The sequence below is a fragment of the Marmota flaviventris genome, chromosome 3, assembly GCF_047511675.1.
Source record: "Marmota flaviventris isolate mMarFla1 chromosome 3, mMarFla1.hap1, whole genome shotgun sequence".
Lineage (NCBI taxonomy): Eukaryota > Metazoa > Chordata > Mammalia > Rodentia > Sciuridae > Marmota > Marmota flaviventris.
This window is the reverse complement of record NC_092500.1, coordinates 68,405,073-68,429,011: the sequence shown is the minus strand read 5'-3', so window position 1 is coordinate 68,429,011 and position 23,939 is coordinate 68,405,073. Positions and strand designations below refer to the sequence as shown.

The 23,939-nt window shown below is 38.8% G+C and overlaps 1 protein-coding gene across 6 annotated transcripts in view; it reads right to left on the bottom strand.

Annotated features, from left to right (window-relative positions):
• Positions 1–3,090: 3,090 nt before the first annotated feature.
• The window catches only part of Senp1 (SUMO specific peptidase 1), a 55,082-nt gene continuing 34,233 nt past the window's right edge, over positions 3,091–23,939 (bottom strand). For all 6 annotated transcript variants that reach the window (XM_071609937.1, XM_071609936.1, XM_071609934.1 and 3 more), the window contains 6 exons: positions 23,626–23,757; positions 12,071–12,274; positions 10,890–10,969; positions 9,884–9,968; positions 9,282–9,377; positions 3,091–7,784 (listed from right to left, as the gene is read on the bottom strand). In XM_071609937.1, the coding sequence (XP_071466038.1) occupies positions 7,722–7,784; positions 9,282–9,377; positions 9,884–9,968; positions 10,890–10,969; positions 12,071–12,274; positions 23,626–23,757 (660 nt within the window). In that variant the 3' untranslated portion in view covers positions 3,091–7,721. The remainder of the gene's footprint in view (positions 7,785–9,281; positions 9,378–9,883; positions 9,969–10,889; positions 10,970–12,070; positions 12,275–23,625; positions 23,758–23,939) is intronic.

The following is a 23,939-nucleotide window of genomic DNA, read 5'->3' as shown; positions in this document are numbered from 1 at the left end:
TGAGTGTGTATGCATGAGAGAGAAGTGGGGGAGGTTGTGATGGTCTCAAGCTCTGAGCAAAGGCCTCCTTGCCTCATCAGCTGGGGAGTAGAGTGGCATGTGGGACTGGGGCTGGGCAGGGGTGACGGGTAGTCCTCTGGTAGGCTGATGAGAGAGAGGCAGCTCTTCACCAAGAGGTCAGAGTAATGGGGCTTGAAGGCTCCATTGAGAAGTCCTGTCCCTTCCCCAGCCAGACCCCAGAGATTTCTGTGGCTGAGATCTCAGAGGTCCTCAGGGGGACTTGCTCCTCAACTTTGATCACTATTCTCTGCAGCAATTATCCTTTGGGAGAGTCCAAATGGGAGCCTTCCCTCTGAATTAGATCTAGAAAGCCAGGGGTTTGAGGCCCAAAGAGACTTGCGTCTTTTTTCACTCTGAGTTAAGCCCATTTTCTAAGCAGACACAGGAGAGCTGTTGGCCCAAGGCAGGCTAGGACAGGCTTCTGAGCCAAGGGAAAACAATTAGGAGTAATTACCATCAAGAGAGGCCTCCAGTGAGGGTGAGGGTGGGAAAGGCCATCTGTTTGAGAGGAAGATGAAAGTGGCAGGCTGATTTCAGGCAAGGAATAAGCAAGAGGGTGGGAGGAAAGGCTGAGCGTGCCCAGTCTTTCTTTCCCCCTCAGCCCCTTGCCTGAGCTAAGTTCCGCCTCTACAGGGCAGAGGGGTTCATTGTAGGGGGGCAGGAGTTGGAGCACAGAGGGAGGGCACTGGGCTTTGCATTCCTGAGATTCTCGAACCAGTAGGAACGGCAGAGGAAACTCCACACCACACCAAGGAGACTGAGTGTGAAACAGAGGTGAAAAGAGAGAATGGACCACTAGAAATGTCCTCAAGTGTGGTGGAGGCTCCTATCCACACACACACCTCACCTGCAAACCTGATTTTGAGTCCCCTTGTGGGGATGGGCAGGGTCTGCTTGATGTTTCCCTACCTAACCACCCTCAATCCTCAGGCTTCTTCTTTCTAGGTTAGGACTGAGACCTTGAAAGAAAAGAGTTTTGCTAAGAGCTGAGGGTGAAAGGGGGAGGTGAAAGATAGAGGACAGCTGGGGAAAGTTGCCATGGGAGAGGTAAAGAGAATTCCTTTTACCTCCTGTCTAGGGAAGTCAAGAGATCAATCCAAAGGCAGTGACCCTACTATTCCTTAGTTTAGCCCTCCAAACTAAGGTGAAAAGATTAATAAGAACCCCAATTCTACTGATGAGAGAAGAGAGAAGATGGCCAAGTGGGCTTCATGGAAGAGTCTCTTATTTTGTTTCACTCTAGGAGAGCCCCATGAAATCTGTCAGGCATTTTCTGTGGGAATGAAATAGTGGTCATGTGGAAGCAACAGATCTTAGTACTTTTTAAGGGCTTTGGAGTCATGTGCTCTTGACTTGGAGACCCTGTTCTATAACTACTGATCCGTGAGATTTGGGACAGGTTGTCCAATCTCTTTACTATTATTATTTTCTTATCTGTGAAACTGGAATACCGATACCTACATCGCAGACTAGTGAGGATCAAAGAAATAACGCATATGATGTGTTTAGCATATAAGACTGTAAGACTGAGGACAGGGCCTCAATAAATGTTCAGTGTTTTTATGAATACTCTTGGGGAAAGATGGCTCTAACTGCAAAGTGGAACATGAACTTGAAGCCAGAGACCCTGAGATAGGAAGCACTATAAACCAGGCATGAGTAAGTGAGAATTTGGAATAGGATGAAAGCTATTCACTTCAAAAAAGTGAAGCACAGCTCAGAGATGCTAAAAAAATAATGGTAATTCAATTCACTCCTTTAATTATTCTCTCCTTCACTGTTCTAGGTATTTGGATGAACAGACATTTTAACAAGAGACAGATGAAACAAAACAGTAAATAATGCACTCAGATGCTAATAAGTATTATGGAGAAAAAAATGTATGTAAGGGAGCTAGATAAGTGTGAAAATTGGAGTGTGGGTTGATATTCCACCAGAACCCCAAGGAATCAGTAAGTAGACAGACCCTAGTTAGACGAAAGCAGCTGGGCTTGTTAGACCAACAGCAGAGGACAGGACAGAGAAGCAGTCAGGAGGAGTGGGTGACTGCTGGAGATGTGGTGGGCTGTTAAGGGCCTGACAGGCCATCATTGATATAGATCATTGGCTGGTGATGGGCTGATGGGAAATGGGCAGCTGTAGGCAAGGAAGTAAAACATTTTTCCTGGTGTTTAGGAAGAGTGTCAGGAGAGTATTTCTTAAGAAACAGGTACCCACCTTTCCTTTGGACCTTTCTGCAGATTCAAGATTGGAGCAGGCTCTCACAGAGTAGTGGAGGAGAGCTAGAAGACACACTTGGGTGCTTGTCTCTGCTTTGAGAGAGTCTTTTCTCTGTTATGTGACAGAACAGACCCAGGTGATCTTCAGCTACCTTCAACTACATTCAGGAATTAGAACAAAGGGGTGGCCTGAAGGTTTCCCTCCTCACTCCAACCACTGTCAGAAGGCTAAAAAAATCTTCATCATGCCTAAAAATAAGTTAGAAATCAAAAACATCTCAGGGAGAAAAACTCCCCTAGCCCAACACAGATAGAACGTTTCTCTATCACAGTAGTTATTTGAGAAGTTGGTATTTGTTTCACTCTTGTGAGCGTGAATTTTACAGGTAGGGCAGTGGGAAGCACTTTGGTGATATGTTGAGGGGAATGGGGTGAAGGAGAGGAGAAAGGAGACAAGGGACGCAGTCAGCCAGGGGCTGGAAGTCCTGATTGGCATGGCTGGCCTCAGGAGGGTTCTCTGGCAGGCTCCAGACAGGTTTGGTTTTTAAAAGTGCCAGAAAGTCACAGATTTGCATGTTATTTGCGTTCCAGGCTTCACTTCCAGGTATGTGGAATGAAATGAATGAATGAACAGTATTCAGACTCCTGGTTAAGGGGTGGACTCAGAAATCCAGACCACACTGAGGATCCAATCACTAGTCCAGCTCAGATCAGGAGACAGACATTGACAGAGACAGAAAAAACAGTCACAGAGACAGAGTCTTAGAGAGACAAACATCAAGTCCTTACCAGGGAGTTTCCAGTCAAAAGCAAGGAGGCAAAATCCACAGAATTTATTTTTAAATAAAACAGCTTTTAAAAAACTAGGGAGAGTCACACATAGATGGGCAGATAAAGGCAACATCATCCCTGACTTATCTCCACCTCTGCCCCACCATCCACTCCCAGATTCATGTTGCACTGTGTCTTGAGACTGACCTTTCCATAAGGTTCATCACTTGGATGTCCAATTATTGTCCTCCCAAATAAGCCAAACTATGCTGTACAGACTGTGAGACCCTGAGTATAGATGTTTTTATTTCCTTGGTCAAATATCTCTTAATTCCATATTTCACGGATCCCCAAGCTCAGTGCTTAAATACATGCTTAGGAAAACACCCAGCCTACCGGATGCCCTGTAAGTTCCAGGTAAGTGCCATTATAGGACCAAACAGCCCCGGAGTCTCATTCTAGAAAGGACTGACTGTAAAATCTCTTTGGCAATAAAAAGAATGGAGAAGAAACCCCACCAAATGATTAAACAGAAGATGTGTGGTTAGAATAAGTACTGATAAGCCCCTGGGGATGGAGCTGGAATGTTCCATAAGGCATGGAAATTGTTTCTGTCAAAGGCAGAATAGGGCACTGGGGGTTTAAGATCAGAGAAGAAATGTTTGGGAAAACAAAGGAGGTTGCAGCCTGCCATGAGTAGTCCTTCTTCCTTCTACTTCCACAATCTTGTCATTCAAATCAGTGTTCAATTGATTTGACCCCCACCTCAGCACTGGCAGGACAGAAAGCAGCGGCTTGTACTCCTAGTTTGAAAGAAGCAACAAATCATTCACCTGTTCTGAGTAGCTTCACGTCTAGTCCATTCCTGATGTAAAAGGTGGATGCTAGCACAAACACCACAGGGAATCATATTATTCCCTGACAGACCTCCAGATAAGAGATTTTAAGATAACATGACTAGGAAGGCTACTCTGATGTATATCTTAATTCTAAAACCAAGCCAGTTGTACATCTGGCCTTAAATCTTGACATAAACCTCTACTTGGACAGGTTTCTATTCCTGGTGACCATTACATCCCTTAATTCCATTTCAAAATCCTGGAGTTTAACAAGGGCCTGGACATCTGGTCCAACCACCCACACAACTGCAATTATTCCCATCATCTTCCCGGCAGACCAGAGAGGAAGCCTGCACTAATATTTCCTCAAGGTTCACCTTTAAGCTCAAAGTTCCCTGGTTTCTCTTAACTTTCTCACAGGGATGTGTGTGTGCATCACTTCTCCCTCCTTTTAATGAGTGACATTTCCCTCTCTATTTCCAAAGAATGGTAGTTATGTGTCCTTCACAACAGTTGTTAAGAGTTCAGCATAGGTGTAATAAGAACCTAGACTCTAAGGAAGGATATTGAGCTGAGCTTAGTTATCCCATTCCAAATTTTGGGATGAATTTGAAGCTGTGACTACATTGCTCCTGGGCAGGGAGATATGGCATCTTTCCCAGGAGCTTAGCATGTAGCTTCTTTAACAGGGCCCGAGAGCCTAACACTTTTCTGACTCATTTCAATATATGATCTCCCAGAGAGAACACATCTCACTCCATCTTACTTTAGCCCATCCAGGTGGAACAAGGGAAAAGATAAACCCCAAGGGTCCGTCATTTCTCTTACTCTGGCATTTTCAGAGCTAGAGGGATGGCATTGGACCAGAAGTTAAGATATAACAAACACTGATGCTCTTTAATGAGTCCTCCCTCTCTGCACCTAACACAGCCTTTCATGGACCATGTAAAATAATGGACAGGCTGTGGGATGGGGTTGGTAAGTACTTTTTCAGGTTTTCTGTTTCTATTCCAGGACCACCAAAACTTAGGGCTAACAGTACTGGAGGTAGTAGATAGAAGATACTAGTATGATTTTACAGTGGCTTAAGAAGCTGATGTCACATAGAAGTGTGAAGTACCTCAAACACAGAGGAGTAAACTGACACCAGTCTCCAGGCTAGATGAAGAAAAAGTACTCCTACAGTCAATCTACACAGGACGTCTTGGAATAACAGTGTCCCAAACAGGATAAAAACTAGCATTCCTGCCTCATACCATGTGTTCTCAGATGGGCAAGAACAGTCTAATTTTCTTTGTCTAAGGTTCAGGAATGATTGTTGGAAATGTGGCATCTGTGAAGGATCTATATATGGCATCTCATGTTTATCCTTCAAACATCCCTTATTAAAGGGGAGTAGGTGACTGTGAGCACTCAGCATAGGGGAAAGGGAAAGACAGGAGAAAATAAAAACAGTATGTTTAAAGTAAGTAAAACAAGATCTTGGTAACAGGCCCTAAGCCATGAATGTAGAAACATATTTTTTTAGTTCTGGTTATCAAAGCTCAGCCCTATAAGAAGGTTTCCATACACTAGTCCTGCTCTTGCAGGTTAGCTCTCTTGGATGAATGGTCCATTCTAGAAGTCTGTATATGGCTCCTACTGAGCCACCCTGAGCCATACCTTGGCCCACTCCTACCAGTTCTGGGAGGTAGGGTGGCCTCAGAATCACTAACTTCTACCTTGTACAAAACTGCACTGGAGAAAGTGGGGGCAAGTTCAGACAGGCTCAGTAATTCCTTATATATTTTGCAAAGTGCTTTTGTTGCATGTTTCATTTTCTGCTATACATGGCAATAAATATTTGTTGCTTTGGTCTGTACAAAAAGTCTCTGAGAAAGACAAGACAGATGTTATCTAAATAAACAAACAATAAATACAGAGAACTATCTTGTATAAGCTCCCGGACAATGGTGAGAGAGCCTGAAAAACTTAAGTCTTTTGATTTATAGTTCAAATATACACATATTGCCACCTTTCAAGTTGTCACTTAAATACAGTAAGTACCAAGAATCAGACAATATTCCAGGAGTCCTACATTGAGTCTGCGTGCCATAGCTTTCTAAAAGAGAATGTGAAAGGTCCCAGCAACTCATATATAGAAAGCTATTTATTTCCTATAGAAAACAGAGAGAGACAGAGAAAGAGAGAGGGAGGGAGAGAGAGAGAGGGAGAGCAAGAGATAGAAAAGAGAACAAACACACAAAAGGTGGTCTTCCCCCAAAAGGCAGGCAGTTATGAAAAGTTAGGACAACTGGTTGCTGGAGTGGAAACAGTAACATTCAATTAACAATGGAATATTTAAAAAAAATAGTTTTCTTTTCAAATTGTAACTTGTGGTAAAACATAGAAAAATGTACTAAACAAGCCTGGTATAAAACAGAGTAAAATTTTCAAATAAGCCCACGGAGAAAGCACAATGCTGGAAAGGATGGGGTACAAGGGAAGAGGAGAAAAGATTTTATACAAAACTACCTATTACAATACAGAAAAAAGTATAAAATGTTCCTATTTTGGAACTTAAGTACAAAATGACACTGGCATTGGATCATTTCACTATCTAAGCCATAGGAGCTCTCAGAGGGTGGGAGAGATGCTAGAAAGAACAAAAGGAATTGCAGTTTTTAAATCCCAAGTTGATCAGCCCAAATTCCACCCGTTTTTCAGCTGAAAAACCTCACTTTCCTCGATAACCTCTACCCCTAACCAAAGTTCATCCAGGCCTCAAAATATTCTGTTAGGAAGTCTACAAGCCCCCTACACAGAGGAGGCTGGGATCTGTGTGTGCTGGAATTTGGAAAAATGAAAATAAATCTACAGGCTAAATGGTGAACACATTCAGTCTTTTTCTTTTTTAAAAAAAATCTCCCTGTGAAATATATATATGTATATATATATATATATTAAATCCTCTGTGGTTAGAAACATATTTAAACTAACTAGCCACAGACCAACTAGACCTGCACTCATCCAACACTGGAGTTTTATACTAAAGACTGAGGTCCTTCTTCTTGGTCAGAAGTAGGCAACTGTAGAAGTGGGGCTTTGTGGCTCCACTGACCCCTCCCTGGGTTGATCTTCCCCACAGCATGTGTTATTAGCACATGTAAACCCCTGCTCTTAAGGACTGCTCAGGACTTTGGGGCCTGCCTAGGGCTTGTGTGCTGTGCCTCAGGATGGGACAAAGCTACTGATGATAAAACAGCCTTGTAGAGAAGCAGTTACATTTTGCACAGGACATAAAAAATAGGAAGGGTCCTGGAGGAAGGGACTTATGCATGTACCCCAAAGTCCAGTTTACAGTCATATTCCTGACCACACATCTTGAAAATCAAGTGTGTATGTATATGTGCATGTGTATGCTGGTGGTTTTCATCCCTACCTTTTGTCCATGCCCTATCCTACTTCTTAGGAAGGCCCAGCAACAAGAGTTTACATGAAACCAAGATTCTTCCCAAGCTTTTCTCAGTCCCCTACCTAATCAGGGACTGAATGAGGCTAGAGCCCTTTGAAAACAAGATGGCAGAACTGAAGAACTGAAAAACAGTCTCTCTCTTCAGCTTAGGGATGCCCCTCACCCCTTTCACAGCACCAAAGTTTCTTTGCAAAAATAGTATCTGAGATACAAAAGGAAAGGCAGATGTGCTTGTGAATGCATCTTGCCAGGGCCTGGTCCAGGATCAAGGGCGTTACAAGAACAGAGGGCTGGGAGCAGCTGTTTCCAAGGTCTCTGGCTGTAGACAACAAAGGGCTGGTCCCCCAGAGTTAGGTGTTTGTTCACTGAGACAAATCTTCACAATAGCTTTCGGTGGAGGATCTCCCAGACCATTCGCTTCCGGAAGTATGGCATGTGTTGCTGTAGAAACATAGAGACACCTTAATTTTAAATTATCTAGACCCAACATTCTTTTCCTTAAACTCCTTTTCTTCTCAAGGTTCTCAACTAACATAGTTTCCATGGTGTATCTAGTCTTTCAATCTGTTCGTTCTTTTTTTTTTTTTTGGACTGCTATTTCTATTGCTATTTCCCATTCTGTAACCTCAGAAGTTATACGGGGCATCATTAGGAATCCCCAAAAGTCCCCAAGAATTTTGAGAATGGGGCTAGAAAGCATTCTATGTTGAACTTGTAATATCAGACTGAGGACTGAAAGTAAAAAACTCAACCTTTATGGGGAAAAGTTGAGGGGACCTTCAAGAGTTAGCTCAGTCTGGTTTATTTTTAATATTTGGTACTGGGCACTGAACCCAAGGGCACTCATATAACAGATAAATCCTCAATCCTTTTTTTGGTGGGGGAGGGGTGGGGGAGGTACCGGAGACTGAACTCAGGAGCACTCCACCACTTAGCCACATCACCAGCCCTATTTTGTATTTTTAATTTAGAGACAGGGTTTCACTGAGTTGCTCAGCACCTCACTTTGAACTCAAAATCCTCCTGCCTCAGCCTCCTGAGCCACTGGGATTACAGGTATGCATCACTTATGCCCAGATCAATCCTTTTTATTTATTTATTTTTAAAATATTTTGTTTTTTAGTTGTAGTTGGAACAATACCTTTATTTTATTTTTATGTGGTGCTGAGGATCGAACCCAGTGCCCTGCATGTACTAGGCGAGCGCTGTATCTCTGAGCCACAAACCCCAGCCCCAATCCTTTTCATTTTTGAGGTAGATTCTCATTAAGTTGCTGAAGCTGGCCTCAAATTTTTGATCCTCCTATCTCAGCCTCCCAAACTGGTAGGATTACAGGTATGTGCCACAATGCCCCGCTTCAGTCTGGTTTGAATAAAGGGTTATGATGGAAAAGGCATTGATTCAAACAGAAGAGTCAAGTGGAAACACTGATAAGCCACATTCTCTAGTCTCAATCTACTTTGGTCTCTGAAGGGCATATGAACAGAAATGACCAATCATACAGAGAAGATTGACCAGCTGCATTAAGTAAGCGGACAGGGGAGGTAACAAATTACACTAAGAGATCAAGATATAACCTACTCCAAAACCTGGAAGCGGACTAAAATTCAGGGGAATGGAAGAAAATTTGCTCATGTCCCAGTTTTCTGTTTCCTATAGGATTTGAAGTAAGTGGGGGAGATGGGTAGAGAATAAGGCTTTGCTTTTTTTACCCAGGATTCCTTCGCTATCATATGTGTCCTATGATAACTCAGGAGGTGGCTTTTTTGTGTGTATGTGATGTGTCACAGGCAGTAACTACCAATGGTATGAGTCATAACCTGAAGCATGCTAAAGGTCAGGACACAGTCCACAGGGGAGAGAAGTGGAGAGAAAAACACCTATGTGCAGCTTAAAGACAAGGTGTGCATATTGCTCCCTCCTGAAGGCCCAGCTCACCTGTGTGAAGTTGATTGGTCTGTCTTTGGTAATACAGTCAGCATATTTGCAGGCAAACATCCCACAGTCACTACCATTCATCTGCTGTGGAATTTCCTGAAAGACCAATAACAACAACAAAGCAATAGCTTTTCTTCTACTTTGATTAAAAATAAAAACCAAAGGATACAAATATTACAGGTTTTCCTGAATTTTCAACAGGTGGCTCTGGGCCCCCATTAAGAACAATAGAAGCTAAAACAAAACAGCATTTCATCAGGTCTATGTCTTTCATATTAACCACACAGGAAAATATCTTAGACTTCCATGGCATCTAAAGGTATAAAAACTGGCCCCTTCCCCAAGTGCCAAATAAACAGCAAATGTTTCCCACAGGAGCAACAAACTTAGAAAAATAGCTAGGCATTTAGAAAACTTTTTTCTACCAAGAAACACATTACAAGTTTTCCCACAAAAGAAGTTAATCTATCTTCCCCGAAGAACCAAACAACCAAACTAAAGTCATGCTAGACACTAAGACTGAAGTGGGAATCTTTCCTAAAATTCTTTCCTCCACAGAGAGCCTACTTTTAGGACATCTACCGCATCAAGATGAAATGTACCTGGCTTTTCTTGCTGAAGAGCTGCCAGCCATTTGTGTCAAACTCTTTCCTTTTCTTGTCAATACTTTCTTGCTTTAGGTATTGCCTAAAGGTATTAGAAGACAATGAGATAAGCTGTCAGGAATGCTGATGACATTGTAATCATAAGAATGGGGCTGATAATCCTCAAGTGTTTCATCTTCTGAGAAGAATAGGATATGGGGGGGTAGGGAATCCTTGGACTGTTGAGCTTCTGGAGCTGAGCCAGTTTCTCACAACTCCCTCCATTAACTTACTCTGTCAACCCAACAGAGACATGACTTCTGCCTCTGATAAACCAGACTCCTTTGACCTACTATTTCTGCTGAGAAACAATTTTTGATGGTTGGTTTATATGGTCTTAAAAAACTTAATCTAATGGATAAAATGTTTCTCTAGCAGTAAGGAGATTTTTATTTACTATTGTTAGGTTCTTCTGTGTGAATATTCAAACCATGTCAACAATTTATTGAATGCATACCTCACATAGAGCACTCTTTTAAAGTACAAACTGCTCGACATTTTGGAACCTATCTTCTCCCAGCCATCAGAATAGTACAGTAAAGAATAGGTGTTTTGGAAAGACAAAGAAGCAGAGCATAAAGAGATTTGAATTCTGGTTCTCAGCTGAGCCACAAACTAGTAGGACCTGGGCAAATGAAAATCACCTCTGTGGGTTAGATGAAGAAAAATTAGAAGGCTGCATTAAATGATTAGTGACTGCGTCTCTATCTTTATGTCCACTCTATTTTAGTGTACTAGGACAGTAATTGTCCCATTAAGGAATATTTTTGGTATTATTGCATTATCATCATATTTTATTTGGATTTAAATAAAGGTGGTTAAGGTGGTTATAGGGGTTAAGGTTACTTAATATGAAAAATTCACTGCTTGCTCTTCTGAAGGTATCAAACAACTGAGATTAACTAGTGAAAAAACATAGCATATACCCAACATCAAACTCTTCCATCCTCAACTTCCTACTTACAAAAGGATTCTGCAGGCTTCATTGTTTATTCCACCCATAGAATCATAATAAGTGATATTCTTCTTTCTAAAATCCACAACCTGGAGATAAGAAAAAAATCTGTTTATAAAGTGAAGAAAATTCATTTCTCAGCTTTTCCTTCCTTTAACATTGGAGCTTTTCCCCAGGCTTTCTGTGCAATAGTGAGAAATTTGATTGATACTTTATATTATATTATGCTTAATCTGCACAGGAAAGAAGGAGAGATTTACATAGAATTATGAGGGTATACCCATCCATTGCTATACTCATTATTGTCCTAAAACCTTTTTCTGTTGTTTATTTTCTTTCTGCAGGATGGGCAACAGTAAAGAAATAGCATGCACTTGAGAAAATATAAGGTGAGTATGTCAAGATCATTTTCACAGAGTTTCAGAAAAATGGTGAAAGGATTCTGGTTTTTTTTTTTAGTTGTAGATAGACACAATACCTTTATTTATTTATTTTTATGTGGTGCTGAGGATTGAACCCAGCGCCTCACATGTGCTAGGCAAGTACTCTAACACTGAGCCACAACACCAGCCCCTGGATTATTTTTCACTGAGAATTTCCTTTTGGATTTACACTTATTAAGTATAATTCAAAATAGACTGTGAAATAACTTTTATTAACACATTGAACTAATGCATCATGCTCTCAGAATCATAAAAAAAAATTACATTAACACATATGCAAGGCAAGCCATTCTTAGGCAGAAAATAATTGTCACAGAACCTGAGTTGGCAGCACCATTAAGAAGTCACTTTTTTTTCTCCATGCCCTGCCATAAGGCTGTTTAGATACCCTATAATTCCCTTTTATATTTCCAAAAAGAGTAAATTCTTCAGCTTTCCCCAAAGTTTAAGTATCTCCTACTCTAGACAGGAATTCCATTGACTATCTGATTTTTAGCTAATCTACTACTAAATAATACTTTCTCTCAATAATCAAGTGAAGATGTAAAAATACTACTCATGACCTTCTCTATGTTCTATAATTATGTATATTTCTTCTGAATTTTATCAAAAATAAAGTACTATAAGGCTAATTTACTATATCTGCCAACAATTTCTATTGATAAAAAAGGTTACTTTTACATGTGAAAATAAAACAACACATTTAAAAAAGGGGAGGAAAAAAAAAAAAAAAAAGAAGGTACTCACAGCTAGACACCAGTGCACTCCCAGGTGAATGGGCACCAGAAGAATGTCAACAGAAAATACATCCACTTTCTTTGTCCAACGCTTCACTGCCTGATAACCAGCTGTTTTTAACTTAGTGAAGAAAAAGGTATTAAATGCATGCACACTTGGCAATCCCTTCTCTTTACTTCGCTCCATTAACATATTCATGTAGAAATTGATGATCTGTGGGAAGAAATCATACTTGTTAAAACAGCTGTTATATAAGGAAAAGCAGTTGTCTGCTGAATAGCAGATGTTAGTGTTTCTTAATCAATTTAATACTTCAACACCCAACAGCCTCATTTACCTATATCAACTTGTGACTAGAAAGGAGAGGGTTAAAGTGGTTAAAAACACTAAAAAGAGAAAAAGCTGGTGTATGTATATATGTGGGTACACATATGTGTGTGCCACGTAGATATGGCTAAGGATACAAATGGGCAGATGATGGCCAGACTTGTAGAAAACTAAGGGTTAGGTCAAGCGACTGGAAAATAAGGAGAAAGTGAAGTTAGTAGGCAAGGCTTAGAGAAAAGGAAAGGAAGGAGTGCAAGCAGTTTAATAAGGCACATTAGCAGTTACCTCAATCATTGAGACTATGTGAGCAATTTAAATAGATCCTGGGCTCAGAGTTCAATGTTAATCAAGCTAAGATCAAGAGTCCAAACCTTACCTAAGGGTTACCTGATTTTGTACAAAATAGAACATTGTGTTCTATGGCTAATGATGGCCTTTTCAGCTTCATTAGCCATACTGAAGAGACCAAACTGTTTTGGTCTCAAGTAGAACTAAGTAATAGGGCAAAGCATTAATGGTATTAGAAAAGCACCTACAAACTTACAATTGCTCTGCAATGTCACTTTATGGAGGTAGACATGGATGTAGAATAAATACCTAGATTACATGAAATCTATAAGTAAGTTATAAACATGAAGGATAAAGGTCTCCTTCAGAATCTATATGCTTAGCTTCCTCAGTTTTTCTGGTTCCATTTACTCCTTCAATATAAAGTGTGAGTGAAAGAAATTAAAATGCGTGATAGAAGAGGTATAATTCTTTCTGTTAATAAAACAATGTCTTCTCTTAAGAAGAGACTTAAGTGTGACTACACTGTCTACGGTTTCTTCAGGTCCAGGACTACCTGGTATTAAAGTTTGAAAGTTACTATGCCAAAAGTTATTGCTACTTAACTTTATGTGGCCAGCTGAGGCCAGGCCAATGTTTCTCAACGGCAAGGAATGAATGGGCTAACTGAGCCACAGTTTAAAATATGACTAAGAAAACAGGCACATTTTTCAGAATGCTTTTTGAGGAATGGGAAAATGCCCCCATCCTTTGACAAATATTTACACACCAGGATGCCAAAGAAATGAGCTACTGCCCGACAGTAGGCAACTACATGCTGGGTAGGCAGCAGGGAACACTGCCAGGAACATACCAGAGCATGGTCTAGACTAGAGAAAGGGCCTATAGATGAGGATGCCTAGGCAGCTGCAGGGAAACCACATACACCATAAGGCAGACTCTGAGGTCGGGAACTAGGTCTGAAGAAAGACACTGTTCTGCCTACAGCTCTGACAACTGAGCAATAAGCCCAGAGGACTCAAGTTGTAGCTAATTCTCTGCCTAGAATATGAAGCCCTTAGCTACTTAGAGCTCAGTTGATTTAAATGTTAATGAATCCTTACATTACATTCTAATATATAGTGATATTAGAATAACATATTACTCAAATCTAGGTTTTCCTAGATTTGATCTAACTCTGCCCAAGGATAATGCTAAAGGTGCCCTTAGTTGTAAAAACAGCTACTAATGCAGGAGGAACTGCCCAGCAAGAACAGAGTTCTAAACTCTAAGCTATGTTCTCTAGTGAGAGAAAATTGTCCAGAAGAGATTGATGATTCCTCTGGCATTCTACCTATCCCAAAATATTAGCCATGTTATAAGGCTAAACCCTTCAATCCAAGAGGTAAAGTGAACAGGCAGATGACCCACCAGTCACTATAAGCAATCCTTCCACGGGACAGATTATATATTTTTAAATGGAATAAAAACTAAAGAAAAAGAGGTAAGGACAGTCAAGAACATGAATGTCATGGAGATATATCTTCTTCAAGTAACTATCAGAGAGATACTAACTCTAGAATAAGCTTGAAGTAAAAAAATAAAACAAAGGATGACATAAATGAGTATCATGTTATAGATCCTGTTTTTCAGGAGGAAAAAGTTCCAGAAACTAAAGAAATTTAGCTGGACTTACACAGTCTGAGATTCACATGCTCTCACCCAAGGATGAACTATAAAGACTAGCACAGGTAAACAAGAACAGAGAACTAGCAATTGGCTATCACAGTATCTTTCCTTTGAGAATTCCTCCTCCACTGCTTCTGACCTCCTTCAACCAAAGTTTTTTCATTAAGAGGCAAATGGCTTCCTCCAGAGTTGAAGAATTAATTAGGTCTAAGAGAGCTCTGGGTTCTTTTTAATTTCCCCTATATCCTAGTAGGAGGGAGTTTGGTGACTTCAATGTTCCTTTCCATTAGCTAAGGATGTGTAATCTGACATGTGAGACAGAGTTTAGATCCAATTCTTTCTCTTCAGTTTTTCAGCTATTACTCCATCCAAAAACTGCCATGAGAAAAACAGCCATAGTTCAGCCAAGACATAATCATACCCCAAATAAGCTAAGAATTAGAGAACAAAAAGAATACTACATGTTATCACACAGGACAGCTGAAGATGAAGGAAAAGGAAAAGAGAAAAGGGATCACAGTGTTCAAGATGAAAGGGAAGCAGTGATGGCCACAGCATTTGCTTGTATTTTGTGAAGATAAGGGTCCCCTCTTTCACACTGGCAATAGTCCTTTCTTCACATAAGATTCTCCTAGTTCCAGAAGACCCTAATTTCCCCCTTTGAAACAGGGGGCTAAAAGTAGGTCAGTTTGTGCCTACTGTTTTGACTTACCACTACTAATATCACCATCTGAAGACTACTGCCAATGTTAGCCTTTCTTGTTACCCTTTCTGAGACCCACATTGAGCTTCTGTATGCTCACTGTGACTCCTGCTGCCTTCACTGTCTTGGCCATGAGCGTCTGCTTATCTATGCAGTCCTGCTTAGGGATGGGAGGGTTGTTTATAGTGTCTTTGTTCCTTTTTTATTTGAAGAGCTGCCAGGCTGAAGCTAAAAAAAATCATCTCTTTAAAGGAAAAGCCCACAGTATTTTCACACTCAGGATTCAATCTATTTTTTTTATGTTTTTAATTTTTTTTAAATACGTTTGCTACAATGACAGAAATGACCAGTGCTATCTGTATCTTCCTTCTTGTCTAGTGAACCACACAAACTTATTTTCTCATGCATCTAAAGTACAACATTCCCTAACAGTAAGGTGTTGATTCCATTCCCTCACTCCAGGCCCTCAGTATGGAGGACTGGATGTAGGGCCTTGTACATGCTAAACAAGGGCTCTATCACTGAACTATATCTCCATCCCTTTTTAAATTTTGAGACAGTCTTGGTAAGTTGCTGAGGGTGGCCTTGAACTTGCAATCCTCCTGCCTCAGCCTCCATAGCCACTGGGATTACAGGCATGTGCTACCATGCCTGGCTTAAAGTCTTGACTTTGAACCTTTCCCACATTTACACTCTAAACCCTTCTATTTCGCTCAGGAAAAAAGGTTCCAAAAGTTTTAAGCATGACAGTACTCCCAGGAAGAGACCAAGAAAATTGGTAGGGGGACAAAAGCCATTTTTGCATCTTATTTCTTGACCTTCCATTCAGATTTTTAAATTATATTTAAAGCTTATCAAATTTGTGGCTTGTTAACCACAAAGTCCAAAGACTAACCAGACTGAAGCACTTGATTATTTTGATGGTTCAAAAGGTTACTCAATCGTAAGATCTGACCCAATAGTATTACAGAAACCAAAAGGCAGGCTTCCCTATGAATATGCACACTGGGTTTTTCTCATATGTAAATTAAAGTAACAAACTGTTAGGATTACTGCTAAAGCTTTTGAGAAAGGCAGGCAAGACCTGCCTTTTTAAGGAGGCTATTTATTAATAATTATTACTATTCTCCATATGACTTTACATAAATCTCTGGGTTATTGGGATTAGTTCTATAACGAAACTCTTAGAAAGCTGGACACAGAGGTGCATGCCTGTAAACCCAATGGCTCGGGAGACTGAGGCAGGCAGGAAGATAACGGGTTCAAAGCCAGCCTCAGTAATTTAGCCATTCTCTAAGTAACTCAGCAGGGTTGTCTCTAAATAAAATAACACAGAAAGGTGTCTAAAATTTCACTCTTTTATTTCATTTAAGCACATTGTATATAAATCCATCATATTCATTTATCTCATTTTGCTTATATTTTTCCCTTTTTATGTAATCAGGTTAAGGAAAACCTATTCCCAGTATTAGGTTTTTCTAGTTAGACTTAATGTTTTGCAGGCTATTTCCTCTCTCAACTGAGCATCACTCAAATTTACTCCTTGGAAATAATTATCAAGTTATGACCACTACCCATTCCCCATTTCCAGTAGACATTTGTGTTCTGAGAGCTAGAATGCTTGACAAAAAAAGTATGTGCTTTGACTCCAAATATTGATTCTGTGATAAAAATCAGATGACCATGATTATTGCTTTATAATTCTTACGTTCCCACTACCAATCAAGTTGAAAAACTATCTACATAGGCTACTGTGGAGTTGCCAGGATTACAGGTGTGCACCACCTTGCCTGGCTATTGTGATGCAGATAACTAAAAACACCTTTTTTCTTTGAGAGATTAGGCTTACAAAATATTTAATCTGTTTGGTAAATCATCACTTCAGTGAAGTTAGAGTGCTATGTTGATTCTCTTTTTTTTTTTTTTTCAATATATATTTTTTAGTTGTAGGTGGACACAATACCTTTATTTTATTTTTATGTGGTGCTGAGGATCAAACCCAGTGCCTCATGCATGCCAGATGAGTGCTCTACCACTGAGCCACAAACCCAGCCCCTCGATTCTATCCTTAATCCCTCCTTTACCTCTCCCCTCTCTCTTGTTTGCTATGAGACTTTTCCCTCATGATTTTCCTTCACAGTTTTAAGTTAGAAACACAGTATTCCAATACTTTTCCATTTTGGAAACAACTAGTAATGATTAATATGGGTTTGCAAAGAAGAACCAAAAGAAGATATGTCCGCTTGTTATTTTTTCAGTTTACCTGTGTAAATTAGTAGTAAGGAATGATAGGGAGATTAGGTCCTGAAAGGAAAACAAAGACTGGAAATGCTGCAGTCATTCTGCTTCTCCATATGGGATAGGGTATATAGGGTTATAAAGGAGAAAGTGCTTTTAGTCATGTTTATTAACATGTGGGTACATGGAATCTGCCCACCTATTCCAAACTGTATCCTAATGATTTTCTACTTATCAGGTATTGAGAGAGAGGAGTTGAAAGTTCCAACAGTAATTATAGATTTGTCTATTTCTCCTTTGCTTCATGTACTCTGAAGCTGTGCTTAAAAATGTGTATATATTTAGGCTGTGAGGCATTCTGAATGAACTAACCTCTTCATCATTATAAAGTGTCTTGATCACTAAGAATATTTTTTGCTCTGAAAATATACTTAGTGTAAGTTAATATGGCCACTTTATTTTTCTTTTGATTAGTGCTTACATGGTATGCTTTTTCCATCCTTTTACTTCTGAAAAGTTGTGTCTATCTTCAAAATGCTTTACTGTATGGTTAGCAATATTGTTCAGCGTACTTGCCCAGCATGCCCAAGGCCCTGAGTTTAATCTCCAGCAACATCCCCCTCAACCCCCCCATATTTTTTTTTTTGCAGATACCTTTTTTACCCAATCTGATAATCTCTATCTTTTAACTGGTCATTTAACTCATACTATTCAATATAGTAAACACTAGCCAATTGGACTATCAAGCACTTAAAATTGTGGCCAATCCAAGCTGAGATCAGCTACAAGTATAAAATGTATATCACATTTCAAAGAGAAGGCAAAACATTTCATTAATATTTTAATATTGACTACATGCCAAAATAATAACACATAAGATGTTATTAAAATTCAGTTATTTCTTTTTTTTTTAAATGTTAACTACTACTAGACAATTTAAAATTAGGTATGTTGGTCACATATTTTTACTGGACAGTACTGGTGTACATCATTTACATTTAATATTGGTGTAGTTGAATTTAAATAATCTACCATCTTTCTCTTTTTTCCTGTCTCATTTATTCTTTGCATTTTTTTTCTTCTTGCCTTCTTTTTGACTCTATTTTTTATTTTATTTTATCTCCATTACTGCCTTATTAACTATATCTTTGGTTTTTATTTTTTAGTGGCTGCACTAACTTTATATTATGTCTAACTTATCAGAGTCTACTTTCATATGACATTATACCACTTCAGGTAGAAAGGAATAATCTTACAACAGTCCTATATACTTCCATTTTGTTCTCTCCTTTGTGCTGTGACTGTCAAATATTTTACTTTTACTTCTATATGTTGTTAAGCCCCACACTACATTGTTTTAGACAACTGTCTGAGATATTTTAAAAAAAGCATTTACACTGCTGTTCATTTCTTTGTATAGAATGACATTTCCATGTTTTTCTTTTGCCTAAAGAATGTTGTCATTTTTTTTTTTTTTTTTTTTTGTACTGGGGATTGAACCCAGGACTTTGCATGAGCTAAGCTATACCCTCAGCCCAGAACATGTCACAATATTTGTTACAGTACAGGTCTGTTGGTGATAAATTCTATCAGCATTTGTCTGAAAAAGTATAGCTTATTTTTGAAAGATGTATTTACTGGGTATACAATCTTATATTGACAAAATTTTTTTCTTCTTCAGTACTTTAAAATGTAGATACACTGTCTTCTGGCCTACATGATTTTAGACAAACAGAATTATTCTTATCTTTAATCCTCCATACCTGATGTATTTTCCCCCTTTGGCTGTACTTACTATTTTTCTCTTTATCACTAATTTTTGGTAATTTATTATTATTTTAGTATGGTGCTTCTTCTGCCTGATTTGATTAGCACTTCCTGGGGTGTGCTAAATTTCTTCAATTTATTCAGTTAACAGTTTTCAAATTTGAGAACTCTTCCACCATTAATTTTTTTTTGGCGGGGGGGGGGGGGGTGTACTGGGGATTGAACTTGGGGGCATTCACATACTGAGTCACATCCCCAGCCCTATTTTGTATTTTATTTAGAGATGGGGTCTCAATGAGTTGCTTAGTGCCTTGCCTTTGCTGAGGCTGGCTTTGAACTCACAATCCTCCAGTCTCAGCCTGCAGAGCCACTGGGATTACAGGCGTGAGCCACCGTGCTGGCTCTACCATTAATTTTTCAAATACTTTGTTGACATTACCTATGTTCCCACCTTTCTTTTTGAGACTATAATTATATGCTGACTGATAACTGTCCCATGGTTCACTGATGGTCTGTCATCCTTCTTCAGCCTTTTAAATTTTATTTTATTGATACTGAGGCTTTAACCCAGGGGCACTTTACCACTGAGACACATCCCCAGCCCTATTTATTTTTTAGTTGTAGGTGGTAGACACAATATCTTTATTTCATTCTTATGTGGTGCTGAGGCTTGAACTCAGTCCCTCACATGTGCTAGGCAAGCACTCTACCACTGAGTCACAACCCAAGCCCCTCTTTTTATTTTTTGAGACAGGGTCTAACTACGTTGCTTAGAACCTCACTAAGTTGCTAATACTGACCTCAAACTTCCAATCTTCATGACTCAGCCTCCTGAGATGCTGGGATTACAGGTGTGTGCCACTGTGCCTGGCTATCTTCAGCATTTTTTCTGTTTACTTCTGGATGGTTTCTATTGCTATATTTTTTTTTTTGGGGGGGGGGGGTACTGGGGATTGAACTCAGGGGCACTCAACCACTGAGCAACATCCCCAGCTCTGTTTTGTATTTTCTTTAGAGACAGAGTGTGTCACTGACTTGCTTAGTGCTTCACTTTTGCTGAGGCTGGCTCTGTCTGAACTAGTGATCCTCCTGCCTCAGCCTCCCAAGCCGCCTGGATTACAGGTGTGCACCACCATGCCAGCTTCTATTGCTATATCTTTAAGTTCACAAATGCTTTTCTTCTGACGTGTCTAATCTACTATAGCACCAGCCTGTGTATGTTTTATTTCAGATACATTCTCATTTCTATAAGTTCAATTTGGACCTTTTTAAAAATATCTCCATTTCTCTCCACAGAATGTCCATTTTTCTCTACTTTTCTGAATATAATTAATACCTGTTTTAACATATTTGTTTGCTAATTTTATCATTTTGTTCATTTCTGGGTGTTTGTAGTGACTGCTTTTCTCCTTTGTCATTAGCTGTATTTTCTTTTCTCTTTGTATAGCTGGAAATTAAAACAATTTTTTATTAACATGTATTATTGGACAGTTTCAGGTAATTTTTGATGTGATATTGGACACTGTGAACTCTTATAAGGATTCTATTCATACACCCTCTCACTTAGGAGATTTTTTCCACTTTAACTGGCTGGAACATGACTACTCTTGGTGTGTGTGTGGGCCCTGAGATTGTTCTGGTTCCGTCTTTCTGGCAATTCTTCTCCTAGCCTTTAGTAGTGTCTTTTCACAAACACCCAGGTCAGTATTCAACCTAAGACTTGAGAGAAGCTCCTGTATTTAAAATCTACCAGCCCCTGCCCTGAATTTCAGTAAGCTAAGGCAACTATAGGGAATATCCTCTTTAGTCCCCTTCTCTCAGGCACAACTGTCCTGTACTGCCTGTTAGGCAGTGTCTGAAAACTGTTGTTCCATATGTTTTATTTAGTCTTCCAGTTAAGATGAAAGGGTAAATCTTGCCATTTTATTCTATTATGACCAGAAGCAAGATTTAGTTCTATTTATCTAAATCATTTCCATGTATTTGAAGTTTGTTTTTTGTTTTTTTGGTTCTAGTCCTGGGGATAAAATCTGGGACCCTGTGTCCTTAGGCAAATGCTCTACCACGAGTAATATCTCCGGCCTGTTTTGTTTTATTTTTGCTAAGTTGCCCAAATTAGCCTCAAACTTGTGATCCTCCTGCCTTAGCCTCTTGAATAGCTGAAATTACAGGTGTGCATTACCACTCTTGGCTAAAATATTTGTTTCTTGATTGTGACTTTCAATCTATTTTTACAACTAATTCTTCCTTTAACTCTTGTCTTCCCCTTCCTTTAACTGGGTATTTTTATCAATAACTAATCTCCTGACCTAATTCCTACAATGTCCCTAATTTTATCAGTCTTCTACTTCTTTATGTATTGTTTATAAGGTAGCCAGTTCCAACATTCCATTTTTGAGAAGTTTAATTTTCTTATGTGAAGGTAAAGCATCCATTCTTTCAATTATTAATCTTTTGAAACTATATATAATTTAACAAAATTCACCTATAAATAAATCTATTCATGAAAATATTTTTTGAAAGGCTATTATATGAACAGACATTGAAGTCTATTTTCCTTTCAGGAAAGCACCAGGGGAAGGGTAGCCAAATGTTTTTCTATACATATCCAAAATAGAGCATTTCCAGATTTTTTTTTTTTTAATACAAACTAAATCGATTCCTTTCATTTCCTGGCTGTTACATTCCTTGTCAATTATAAAAATAATTAATCATCATCTTATTTTGAAAAAAGTTTTAATATATCCTATAAAACTGATAGGACATATAAAAAGAAGAGAAACGATTATGAATAAAAATATCTATCTGAAGTAAAGAACACAATTGGAAAGGACAAATTACTTTCAAAAGACTGCTCAAAAATTGAGAAACAGAATTTTTCAAAAGGAATATAGACATTTTAGGCTGTGTACTAACACTTCAGAATACTGACTTCACAAGGACAATAACTTTAAAAGCCTGAGAAGTATGCTGCTTTGAAAATGATGCTTTTTATTTAAAATAGTTTTCATCATCATCATAGACATATGAACTGGCACCCATTTTTGAGGTTAACATTATTTTGAACTCAAAAGAAAAGCACTTCCTATAAAGTTATAGGTAGGGCTGGGTCTGTAGCTCAGTGGTAGAGCACCTGCGTAGCACATGTGAGACATTGGGTTCGATCCTCAGCACCACATAAAAATAAAATAATGGTATTGTGACCATCTATAACTAAAAAAAATATTTAAAAAAAAGATATAGGTAAGTGTGGTAAGATAAAAGAGACAAAGAATATTTCCTTCTCATCTCTAAATAATAATTTCTATTAACTTTGCTTGCTAAAAATTCAGCTTCTGATGGGCCCAGGGAATGGAAAATATGTCCTGATGAATGCTGCTTCTGTAAGGGATCTCACTGAGGTAACCGCCACAGTCAACAGCAAAACTCTTAGTTCATATCCTACTCACTGCTGCCCCCTACAAGGCTGTGTATAATTTACAACAGGCACAGTCCCTTTGGAGAAACCATTTTCTCCTCTAGCAGTGGCAGGCAAAAATGGCAAAAGACCAAAGATCAAAACCAATATATCAGTGGATATTTTTGCTTATTCTTGATTTTCATTTCACCCTTTGATTTTGAGGTCTTTTATCCTCTCCCCCATTATTTGATTCAATGTTCTAATTCTGAGGAGCTAAAAGTAGTAAAGGGATTCTGTATTCCCTAAATACAGTGTCAAATCACGTATTCCTTACTATTCTAGGTCAAAGAATATTACAGGGACTAAAGAACTTCTGAAATTTTATTTTATAAACTGAAGAGGCAGTGGGGCTAGTCCAGCTGCCTCCAGAGAAAAATCTGGGCATGATACCTAACTCCTAACTTTATATACCTAATCCTAAGACAGGACCCAATTTAAGATTCTGAGGTGGTATGATACAGTAGATAAGACTCAATGCTTGGGTCTGAACCTTGGCTGTGCTATTTAACAGCTATAATAGCTAGAAGTTTCTTAACCTTCTTATGCCTTATTTTTTTATGTATAGAATGGGGATGATAAAACTATAGCATCTACTTCCAAGGGTATAGTAAATCTTATGTGAGTAGAACATATAAAACACTTAGAACAGTGCCTAACATGAGCTAAATGCTCAACAGATGTTCCAATATTATTATTTGGAAAGTCTTCAGCATACAAGAACAGATATTGGTACCTAAAATATATAATGTTCAATCCCAATTCTCGTCTTTGGCTGTGGAAACATTCTTTTGAAATAAAACAGATATCTATAGGTTTAGGAACAGGATAGATCAGTTTAAAGTTCACAGTGCAATTAATATACTTAGCTGGAATTGGGAGGTGAGGGCAACAGCTTTTTCCCCTAATATATCAAACTTCTTCAGCATCAGTTTTTAAAATATTATGTACCAATGAAGACTATTCTAGAAAGCTTATCATTTATAATGTAAGTGACTTAAAACAAGTAGATGCAGAAAGGGAGATAATGTGATATAATGTCTTAATGTTCATCTACTATTTTTATATAAAATAAATTCTATATAAAATATTTCTATATAAAAAATTTAAGATTACCTCATCATTGAGCCAATTTAGATGATTTAGAGTTTGAATATCTTTGCGTGTAATGGTCAAGCGGAATGCTTCACTGAGAACTTCATCTTGGTTCCCATTACGAAATACATTCTTTATTTCTTTCTCCATTTCCTAGGAAAACAAAGGGTGTTAGAGATCAAACACACATGGCTTCAGACAAAATCAGACTGCTCACCAATTCCCCATGCTATATATTAGTCAACTGTTTTACCAATTTACTGTTAATCGTTTTGCTTCTATCTAACATTTTAGTTTCTATTCCATTCCAACATTGATTACTTCCTTCCATCCTA